At 33.5% G+C, this 11,856-nt stretch overlaps 1 protein-coding gene across 1 annotated transcript; it reads right to left on the reverse strand.

Annotated features, from left to right (window-relative positions):
* Positions 1–7,191: 7,191 nt before the first annotated feature.
* Positions 7,192–11,493, reverse strand: LOC110740337 (ran-binding protein 1 homolog c-like). Its single transcript, XM_021857740.1, has 4 exons — positions 11,233–11,493; positions 10,831–10,982; positions 10,581–10,706; positions 7,192–7,826 (listed from the first exon to the last, which is right to left on the reverse strand). Exons 1-4 carry the CDS (start codon positions 11,376–11,378, stop codon positions 7,537–7,539), a joined length of 714 nt encoding a protein of 237 aa, XP_021713432.1. The 5' UTR covers positions 11,379–11,493; the 3' UTR covers positions 7,192–7,536.
* Positions 11,494–11,856: the final 363 nt, after the last annotated feature.

An 11,856-nucleotide genomic window follows, 5' to 3' on the forward strand; every position in this document is an offset into this window, starting at 1 on the left:
AGAAATGCAGGGCATTGAACAACATGTACAACAACTAATCATCATGAGTGCAATCACTAATTCACAAAATTACAAAATACCAACCACATAAAATAGTCAACATAATTACAATAACCCACAAGTGACAATTAAACCCAACTGTCATCCTAGCTTCTATCTTCATCTTCAGCATAGTGTAATCTGCCTTCACTTTACTAAAATATTGGTTTTTTTGACTCAGTTCTTTTCTCATGGTGATCAATTCGTCCTTCAACTTTTGCTTTTCCTGCATCAAACCTAGTATCACTTCAGTCTGCCACTCTATAGGGTCTTCACTATCAACCCGTTTGAAAAATTTACAGCCTCTCCTCTCAGTTTCAGCATCATAGTTAGGGCAGGCCAAAAACCTCCTCCCTGGGTTTTCTTTAGTCCAAGCCCTGGTCTTCGATACCAACAATCCACAATGACACCTCATAGGACTTTCACTTACATAGCCAGCACTAAGCCTTGACATTCTGCTCAAATTAAAACATTGATGCATGGTTAATACATCATACTATTTAAAGGTTCATTGCAAACACTAATTTTTTTACCTGATCTACAGAATTAGGCTCAATAAGATAATTGTTGCTGTTGTAAGTGTGCATGCTACTTCAACTCAGGAATAAGAATTTCAAGAATTATTTGTAGTAGCATAACAAAATTATTAAGCTTTTTATCACAAACAACTTATTTATAAGATTGATACATTGTAACGACTACTTTTTTAATTGTCTGACATTATTATACCTTCCAATGCAGTAATGTATTTTTCCTTTAAATTTATGAAATGGTGGTGACCAGTTTTCATAGGTTAACTTTTAGGCAATCCAAACTTTAGTACCTGTAGGGAATAATTTCAAGCCTTAAAATCCCACTAGCTTGAACCCCACTGTGATCATACACTAAAGTACGGTGGCGTCCAAAAGGGAAGAAGATAGAGCAAAAGAGTCGCCAACAAGTTTTTTAAGGAACTTGTAAACCGTTCACGAGGTGAAGGTTACACCCCTTAACGATCCAGGAGATCGTTAACTCCAATAGGTTTGGAACCATGACTGGTAGTTCGGGATGAAGGTACAAATCCAACCTAAAAGAGATTGAACCTGCCCTAATAATAGGCCTCTACTTTATTCTGATCGTATTCATGTGCGCTTTTTAATTAACATGCAATCAATAGGATTAACCCTAAACCTGTTTATCTATGTTGGTTGAATTTAATGCACAAATAAATCTATTATTGGCGATCACTTGAATTATAATCACATTAACCCTAAAAAGATTATTTATTATCTTATTAAGTGTGATTACAAGTACAAATTCCCTTTAAACATGCAATAAAAGGTGATCAAGCAATAACAATAAATATCAAGAAACATAATAAATAAAATCATAACAATAATTATAATTATAATAACTATAAAAATAATCATCATCACAATAATAATAATAATAATAATAATAATAATAATAATAATATTCATAATCATCATAAATTATAACAATTATAATCATAATCATGTTCATGTTAATATTAAAGCATAATAAACATAGCAAGATCCTAGACATGATACTAACAAGATTAATAACAAACCCTAGCATGTCACTAAGCAATAAAAATCAAAGCTTTAACCCTAACATGATACTAACAATCATAAATATTAGGAAGAGAATAGGAAGCATCACAACAATCATATTAAATGTTAAAATTACCCTAGATATGATACTAGGAATATCATAATAACAATATAAACATGATCTCTACATCATAACATCAATAAATCAATAAAGTACTTACTTTGATGCCTCGTACCTCTTTCTAATAACAAAATACACGCATTAGTAACTTCAAGGAAAATAATAATCAAAACAATTAAATTAAATAATTGAAAGAGAGATTTGGGACCAAACCCTCAGAAATTAAAACCTTTAACGTCTAGGGCGAAGGCAATTTCGAATATGGCTAGGTGTTTCTAGATCTTGTGAATGCGGAATTTTGTATGAAAAAACCAAAGTTTAGAGAAAGAATTGAAAGATTAAGAGAGAGATGATAATTGGTGATGAATGTTGAGAATTCGTCCCTGAAAAAGGAGTTTTTAATACAATATTTATAGAGAAAATCAGCCAAAAAAAGATAATTTAACAAAACAGAGTCTGACGCTCAGGAAACAGAGCTGGCGCCAACCCTGGCTAGCTGGCGCCAGGCACCAGCACTAGCGTCAGGCGCCAATGGCTAGCGCCAGGCGCCAAGGCCTGGGGTTGGACGCCAAGCTCGATTTTAACGCGTTTTCAAAAATCCGATAAGTTTACCGTAATGGAGGATAAAATAATATAATTTCTTCGAAAATGCTATTTGATTTTGATTAAAACTCTGAAAAGTCAACAAAGTCAACTTATCAATGCTAATTGAATTAGGAATGAAAAGAACCTTCTAGAAGAATCTAAAATACTAAAACCATTCCTAATTATATTAGGAATGATAAATCATATTAGGCCCTCCCCAAGATCATTAGACCGTACATAAAGCTCAAACCGGGCCCAGTTTAGTAAATTGGCCATAACTTCCTCAATATTCATCGGAATCGGGCTTATAATATATCGTTGGAAAGGTCTTTGCAAACCCCATCCAACTACACTACCATTGGACCCATATCATGGACCAACCAAACTGGATTGGCTGTTTTCTTAAAATAAAGTTTTCAAAAATAGAGAGAAGAGAAAAGAAATAAAAACTTTCCGCAACACTAGACCTTTCCACACTTTCGTTTCATTCGATTATGATTCGATGTGAAAGGTACTCATCACTGGGTTTGGTTTTGGGGAGACACAAATGGGTGTCTACAGTACCCAAATTGCAACATCCCAAACTTCGGTACTCAATCTGCAACAATGGCCATACTTTAGTACCCAACTTATACATTTACTCGACGGCAATGGGGGCAAAGGGATCCGACGCTGGTGGTGGGGGTGGTGGCTAGGTTATGATTTTAGGGTTTTTATTTTAAAATTTTTATATTGTTATTTTTCTTTTTAATTCATTAGATAATTGACATGTGTACAGTGTGGGACCTACTGATGATTTTTTGGATGGCATCAATTAAGTAATGGTGATATTCATTTTTTTTTTTGGTGTTAGAATACTTCCTCCGTTTTTCTTTTATTGCACCATCAGGACTTTTACACTATTCACTTAATCTTCTTTGACCATCTTTTGTGATTTATCCATTAGGAAAAACATAGTCATGTAGGATCTAGTTAGATTCATCTCGAAATCTACTTATCAAATATCAATTTTTTATGATTTTTATAAAAGTACAATTAAAGATATTAGGACCTGTTCTCATACGTTGAAATTCAGTTAAGTTAAGTTCAGTTCAGCTCAGTTCAGTTCAGTTCAGTTCAGGTCAGCTCCTAGTTTCCTTTTCTTATAAAATATTCATTTCAATTCAGTTCAGTTCAGTTCAGTTCAGTCAATGAGAACAGGCTCTTAATAGCCAAAGTAATGCATTGACAAGCGTGAAACACCTTGTGGTGCAATAAAAAAAGAACAGAGGAAGTATAAGTTTTAAATTTTGTGGTGTTATAATCAAATTTCTGAGAATTTGTTGGTGTTATAAGTAAAAACAAAAAAAAAAAAAAAAAAAAGCCTAATCTATAAGACATAATATAATCAAGAGGGTCATGTTAGATTCTTCTCATTTTTTATTTTATTAATATCAAGTTTTTATAATTTTTACCCATATAGAAATTGAGCTATATACATTTTAAGACACGTCTTGAATGTCGTAAAAAGTCAAATAGGCCAAAAAAATAGGGAACAAGGGGAGTAAGATTTAGCACTCATATGGAAACTTGTTAGAATCGTCTCAACGGATACTTTTCAAATATCAAATTTGTATAATTTAGACTTATCATAATTATATATATTATTAGTCAAAGTTATGCATTGACAATTGTACCGATTAAATTGAGGCACTTAAATAAAAATAAAAATAGATGAGGAGCAACATTTTGCTTTCTTGCAAAAAAATATATATAGTACAAGTGCCAACAAGGCACGTCATGTGGGCGAATGGGAAGAGGATCTTTTACCAAAATGGCTAATTTGACAAAAGTATTTACCAAAACGGCTAAATATAAAATTTAATTCCCAAACTAGCTAAATTTATTGATTTGAAAGGATATTATTTATTTTTTATATTTCTTTGAACCCAGTTTTTTTTTAGTTTTATTTAAAAAGAATTAGTTTTTTTTTTTAACTTTGGTTTTATTTAAATTCTAAGGCCATAGTTTAAAATATCCCATTACTTTGAACAATAACAATCAACATAATATATATGCAGCAATTCTCAAATTTTTAAAAAAGTTACACAACATAAACAACCACTCAAAAAAATGATCCAAACTTCCGATCAACAAAAGGAAAAAAAAATACAACTATTTTTTTAACACATAAAGATGGAAATAAATATATGTAAGTTTGATTTATCATACAAATTAAACAAAACAAATATTCATACTAGCCGACATTAACAAAGAGTATACAATTAATAGACATGAAAAAAATGAACAATACCTTAAATTCTCTTATCGTCGTATAAATTTGCGGTAGTCTTGGTAGAACATATTACTTGAAATTCCAAATTTTTGCGATTGATATAGATGTAAAATTAGTGCTTTTAATTTATTTTTTTTTATCGAAATTAGGATTTTGCGAATCTGTGACTGTTTACGTTATTCGTAATTTTGTACTCCCTCCGTTTCAAGTTACTCGCAGCAAAGGAGGGAGTTGCGGACTCCTAGGCAAAAGATCATAAGCTTGATTATTGAAAAATTAGGGATACACTTAAGTACTAATCCAACCCAAAATCAACACCTAGCACCACCACCACCTACAGCTAGCACCAACACCAACACTACCACCACCAGTCCACCACCGAGCACCACGAAACCACCACAAAACCACCCACGAAACCACCCACGAATCCACCCCCGATTCCACCCACGAAACCACCAAGAACTACCACAAAACCACCCACGAATCCACCCACGAAACCACCCAGAATCCACCCACGAAACCACCCCCGAATCCACCCCCGAATCTACCCACGAATCCACCAACGAAACCACCCACGAATCCACCCACGAATCCATAACCCAACACCACCCACACACGAACCCAAATTTCGAACCCCAAAACCCACGAATTCAAATTTCAAACACCAAACACCAAAACCCACCACCACCCACGTACCCAGATTTTGAACCCAAAACCCACAACCCAGAATTCGAACCCAAACCCACAAGCGAGGGGACGACCGACAGCGTCATGACTTCTGGCGAGGTGTTGTGGTCGAATTGAGGGTAGATCGGTGAAGAAAGAGAGAGAAATTCTGGGTATGGTGGTGGTGGTGGGGTAGTGGTGGTGGTTGGCAATTTAATTAAATTGGGAGGGGAATGATTTTGGGGGAATTGATTAAGTTAACTAATGTAGAGTTTAAGTTAATGAGATAAAATCAAAAGTTTAATTAACGTGTTTAAAACCAAAAGTAAGGGCATATTTGTAAAATCACATTAAAAAACTTACTATAAAAGGAAAAAAAAACTTGTTGCAAGTAATGTGAAACGGCCATTTTTAGTAATTGTTGCGAGTAACTTGAAACGGAGGGAGTATATTGTTTAAATTAGCTAGTTTGGGAATTAAAATTTATAATTAGCCGTTTTGGTAAATAATTTTGTCAAACTAGCCGTTTTGGTAAAAGATCCATGGGAAGATGCCACTTATCTTTTTTTTTTTTAATGTTGGCTATTTTCAGTTTAAAAAATCACGAATATTAACATTTAGGAGTGATTTGTTATACATTCCTAAAAGAATACCAAATTAGGAAAGATTACATGTTTATTCTTAACTTTAAGCCTTAGGGTCTGTTCTCTTCCGTTGAAATTCAGTTCAGTTCAGTTCGGTTCAGTTCAGTTCAGTTCAGCTCAACTCAGTTCAGTTCAGTTCAGTTCAGCTCTTAATTTATGTCTAATGATATTGCTAATGATATAAAGCCAAATTTCATTCTTTTAAGCTCTTATAACAACGACGACGACAACAACAGCAACAACAACAACAACAACAATAATAATAATAATAATAATAACAATAGCAATAATAATAATAATAATAATAATATTAACAATAATAATAATAATCAATAAGTAATAAATAATAATAATAATAATAATAATAATAATAATAATAATAATAATCAATAAATAATAATAATAATAATAATAATAATAATAATAACAATAATAATAATTGAAATAATAATACTAATAATAATCAATAAATAATAATATTAATAAAAATAATAATACTAATAATAATAATCAATAAATAATAATAATAATAATAATAATAATCATCATCAATAATTAATAATAATATTAATAATATTAATAATAATAATAATATTGATACAATTCATTGTTATAGTATATTTTTCGTAAATATTTTAATATGTACATTTGTATATACACATATGTATAGTAATAAATAATCAATAAATAATCAAAGATCACTTATCCGTAGTTAAAAATCACTAATTAATAAGTTCAGTTCAGTTTAGCTCAGTTCAGCTGAGTTCAATCAATCGGAACAGGCCCTTACATATAGCGTTATCCATATTTTATGATAATTATAAAATAGTATAAGTTAGAAAAATCATGACAAACTTACGTGAATTAAGTGTAATTAATACTAATGGCCTAATGGGTCGATCACAAGGATTCAAATTGCCCTCAATTCCTTAAATAAGCAGCATAGATGCCCTTGGACTTCCGGAGAAATCCCAAAATATGAATAATGAATGTTCTTGTATCTTAAACTATATTTGTTCCTGAACCAAAACATGACCATTGAGCCAGGTTGACCGCAGATATTCAAAATTCAAATTGCCCTCAGCACAAATAAACCTGTTTTGAAGAAATCTTAAAATTTAATTACTTGGAAATATTGTTCCTGAACCACAGTTCAGGAATCAGGATATAGAGGACTTCCAGTATAATATTTAGATTCATATTTCACACTGTAGATTTTGTTTTTTTTTTTTGTTTTTTTTTTTTTTTGTTTTTTGCAGTGTAGAATTTCATTAGAAATATATCAATATAAAGATGTAGATATAGATATTAGCTAAACCTCACATAAGCAAATTGTGAGTGACCTTGAACAAAAAGCTTTTTTTGTAGAGCATTTTCATACACGGACAGCCAAAAACACGCCAACACACCCAGTACAAATTTAGTATATAAGAAAAAGAACACTTTCTAAGCGCCTCAACATAAAACCCAGATTAAAATCAATAAATATTCCTCGACACCCAAATAGACAAAGACCAAACACCAATGAAAATTGGTAGACACCAAAATAATTACTACCAAAATATTTGCGCCCAATAAAGCACAGACAAGGAGCTTGAAATACTATGCAATGATTGATGTGGTGGTACCAATGAAAATTGGTAGACACCAAAATCAAGCGCTGGAATCCTCACCCTTCTTCTCCACATCATCCTTCTTAGCCTGGGTTTCTGTCACCTCTGCTGGTGCAGCTGCTTCTTTAGCTGGAGAAGCTTCTTCTTTGGCAGGAGTAGCGTCTTCCTTGGCAGGAGAAGCTTCTTCCTCTGAGGCTTTGTCCTTGCTTTTCTCTTCTCCAACACTCAGTTTCTCAAGAGCTTCAGCAGTCTCAGAAGCGTCTGTGTTCTCCTCCTGCTTCTTTTGTGATTCAGCAACCTCTTGGAACATCTCCATGAAAGATTTGTTATCTGATCATAAAACAGTAACATGATTAATTATAATGTACAAGGAAAATCCTAAATATACAAAGTCCGGACTACTTTGAAACAACCAGTATTTCACCTTGTAACCAGCCAAAACAAGATAAATTGCACAGAATACAATATAATAAAGGAAAATTTAACACTAATAACCCAACCTTTGCCCCATTCTCCCATAACAATCCAACCTTTCGATAACCCTGAATAATCCTAAGTTTACTACTGATTATCTTATACCAAGCCTATATGACCAGTTACCTGAACTTCAAGTAACTCTTTTTTTTTTCCCCTTCTTCCTTCTTCCCTTCTTAACTCCATTTCAAGCTTCTAGCCATTAACAATGGCTCCTTCACCTCCCTGAAATTTCCCGCCACCACCTCACTTCACCATCAACCTACCCCATTTCCCCATCAACCAGCCCACTACCTTTTCCTCTCCTGACAATCAGCTTGCTACGTGCCACCCCCTTGTAATCAGCCTGCAACTCAGCCATCCACCATCACAACCACTTACCCCACACCCCACTCCTACCCAGACTCGAAACCACCAACCTCACCTAGCCAAAACCACCAATCCCACCCCCACGGCCTCATCCATACCCCGAAACCACCAACCCATCTTCACCCATGCCCCGAAACGGCGAAACCCCAACTCCACCAACCCAGAACCCAAACCCCAACCTCCATCATTTCCCTTCTCTTCCCTCTTTATCAATTGAATTTGATGCTGAATTGGGGGTAGTCGTACATCGAAGATGTTGTGGGTGTTGTTTGCATTGTTGTGGGTTGGTTGTTGTGTTGAGTGGTGGTGTTGAGGTGGTTGTAGGTGGTGGCCCTGTGTATTGTGATGAGTGGTTTTGGTGGCTGATAATGGAGGAAAGGGAAAGGAGTGAAAAACAAGCAGGATAAGGAAGAGAGTTTTTTTTTTTATTTTAATTTCAATTAAAAAAAAATTAAAGACCAATAAGAAAATGTCACTTGGAAGGTAACCTGTTACAAAGGGTAAAATGACCTGCTAGGGTTGTTGGAAGAAAATAAGTAGTAAACTTAGGATTATTCAGGGTTAATCGAAAGGTTGGATTATTTTGGGAGAATTCAGCAAAGATTGGATTATTCTTGTTAAATTTTCCTATAATAAATTATATTCAAATGCATTGTCTATGACAGCTATAAAACAACCCAAATTTTTACCCAATAACATAACCATAACAATAAAAATAGAGAAATGGAAAGGAAAACAAATTTAGACTTGCAAACTGTGATTGTTGCTCAAAATAAAATCAAATTACAGTGCACAAATACGTATATATCCAAAAGCTCGAGCTAGAACAAGCAGCCAAGAAACAGTAATCAACAATCTGAAATAAAATAAATGAAAACTTTCTGCTGAACTATGTTAGGGTATAACAAAGTTGGCCCCTCAAAACATTACTAAACAAAGAAAACACCACATCCGAGAGAAGGATGTATATGTCCAAAGTATGCTATAGAGGTCATAATTAATCTTTATACAAGTGCCAAAATATTAGGAAACCCAGAACAGAAGCACTTTCACTTGTTCTCTATATACTGCTGATAAATATTGATCAATGAAGAACCATATACATGGCTTAAGAAAATGTAAAAAAAGATGCAGCCTATGAACAACAAATCAGAACCAATGAGGCTAAAACATATGAAAGATAATAGAGATAAGATCTGACAAATTCATACTTCATCTTTTTCTAGATTAATTGCAATGTTTGATAATTTATGGACATCAATGCAAAAGGACCTTTAAAATCTCTAATTACATAATAATAAAAACCGTAAAAAGTTGATGATTAGAAGATACACATTGAGACAAATCTAACAAATTTCAATTGACAACTTTCAATTATAAATCAGAGATTTAGTGCAATCAAAGGTAGTCAAGTTTAAGCCCCTCACAAAGAAAAGGTTGCAACTAAAACAAAATAGATCAAGTATCACATAAATAATGTTGCAAGCACAAATCCACTTTACAGCTAATGTTTAAGCATGTTAAAGTGTAGCTTATTTGTTGCCATCCAATGTACATACATCATGATCAAGATATCTCTTAAAACTCCAATTGATTACCACTGTCCATAAACTATGTAATCCAACAGCAAAAAGGAATTTTACCAACAAGATGATAACATACGCATCCATTCTTCTGTTATGGAGTCCAATTATTTCTTAATTGTATCCCACTAAGTTATTTCTAATTTGGAACACACTAAGTTAAATCCATAAGTACTCAAAATTAATTCTAGTTTTTTTTTATATATATATAGGTTCATTAAATTACCTAAACAATGGTTTTGTAATTTTGAGTTTTTGACATAAGAACTAGACAATAGAAAACCCAAAATCCTTGAGCTTGGTCAAAATAATAAAAGCCCTGATTCATCATTCTATATTCCTATATTCTAGGATATAAGTTCAAAGTTTACTTTTTTTTTTTTAGAAACATAAGCTCAAAGTTTAGATTACCCTCATAGTATCCAACTTGCAATAAACATAAAGAAATAATGAGATGAGATATATTAGACATGCTAAGAGATAGCAACAAATAACAAATTCACTAATCAACTAAGACCCGGAAACACTCCCAATCAAGAACACACACTATCAATTAATAGTGACGAAGAATCACAACAAGAATATTGGACCGGTGGCATGGACTAATAAACAGGCGTGCAAATCCGGAGTAATAAACAATTAAACCAAATTTACTCACTCTCAATCGATGCAAATCGAATACAGAACATCTCCTCCTTCAACTCTCCATCAGCATAATCACTAGCAACCCACACACAAGATTTTTCATTCCCGGCATGCTCTTGAACCGTCATACCCGCAATAACTACAAATAAAAATTGATCATTCTTAGAAAAAAAAACTCATTAATTCAAGCAATTTCACACAATAATTATACAAGAAAACAAAACCCAGAACAATTAACAAATGATAGAAATAAAGTCACATACTCAGATGATTAGCACAGATCTTAAGAGTTTTAGATTGCCGCATAACCAATCGAACTTTCCCAGAAACCTTATGCTTTAGAAACTTCACTGTACCAGTACCCCTTTCTTTCCATTGATTTCCTTCTTTATCAAATCTGTAAAGCTTCGCTTTTCTAATAACAATTCCAAAACACAAACAATTAGAAATAATAAAACATCACAATAACCCTAGAAAGCCGAACATATCCCTAAATTAGTGGCAAAATTCAAAGATTGGATCAATAAATGCATTGAAAACAACAATTGAAGAGCACCCAATTAAAAACAACACAAAACCCTAAAAATCAGGGCAAAAAAAACCTGGGATTGTGGCAAAATTCAACAATCAAATCAACAAAAATCATAAAGAAGTGAGAAAATTACAGATCGAGGAGGGCATCTTCGTCTTCTTCACCAGTGGTGATAGCGACCTCTTCAAGCTTAACGATGGGGGCAATTTGGGCACCAGTGTCTTCTTCTTCGGCGGGTGCGTGCTCGTCGTCTCTGTGCTCAGGATCTACTGACGCCATTGTTATACTGTGTTGAGATTGTTGTGGTGTGGGAGGAGAGGGAGGGAGAGAGAGAGAGAGAGAACGGCAGAAGAGAATGAATAGTCGAGATGAGAAATGAAAGAGAGAAGAAGGGTTTTCTTTAGCTTCAACTTTATATAGATGCATAAAGGTTGGATTGCTAGTTAAGCTTCAATTAAGGGATTACCATTCACCCACCGCTTAAGGTGTCAATACGGGTAATTGGTTCAATCCCGGTTGGGTCTAGTTAGGCTAGGATGGTCTAATTTGGATTTGAGTTAAGTTGAAGCATAATTCTTAATTCTTAATTCCAACACCTCGCAAATTTTAAGATGGGTGCACCACGCCTATACTTTTGAACAATCAGTAAAAAAATCTAAACAATTGCAAATTTTGAACATATAGTAAAAACATCTGAACATCGCAAATTTTGAACATTTAGTTAAAAAATCTGAACAATTGCAATGCATCATGCCTA

The sequence above is a fragment of the Chenopodium quinoa genome, unplaced genomic scaffold (assembly GCF_001683475.1).
Source record: "Chenopodium quinoa cultivar QQ74 unplaced genomic scaffold, ASM168347v1, whole genome shotgun sequence".
Taxonomy (NCBI): Eukaryota; Viridiplantae; Streptophyta; class Magnoliopsida; order Caryophyllales; family Amaranthaceae; genus Chenopodium; species Chenopodium quinoa.

Excerpts from the sequence above, each read along its gene's own strand:
- LOC110740337 (XM_021857740.1), bottom strand. The coding sequence starts at position 11,378 with ATGGCGTCAGTAGATCCTGAGCACAGAGACGACGAGCACGCACCCGCC. Across the intron at positions 10,983-11,232 it reads GAAGATGCCCTCCTCGATCT|AAAAGCGAAGCTTTACAGAT; the intron begins GTAATTTTCTCA and ends AATTGTTATTAG. Across the intron at positions 10,707-10,830 it reads GATCTGTGCTAATCATCTGA|TTATTGCGGGTATGACGGTT; the intron begins GTATGTGACTTT and ends TTTTATTTGTAG.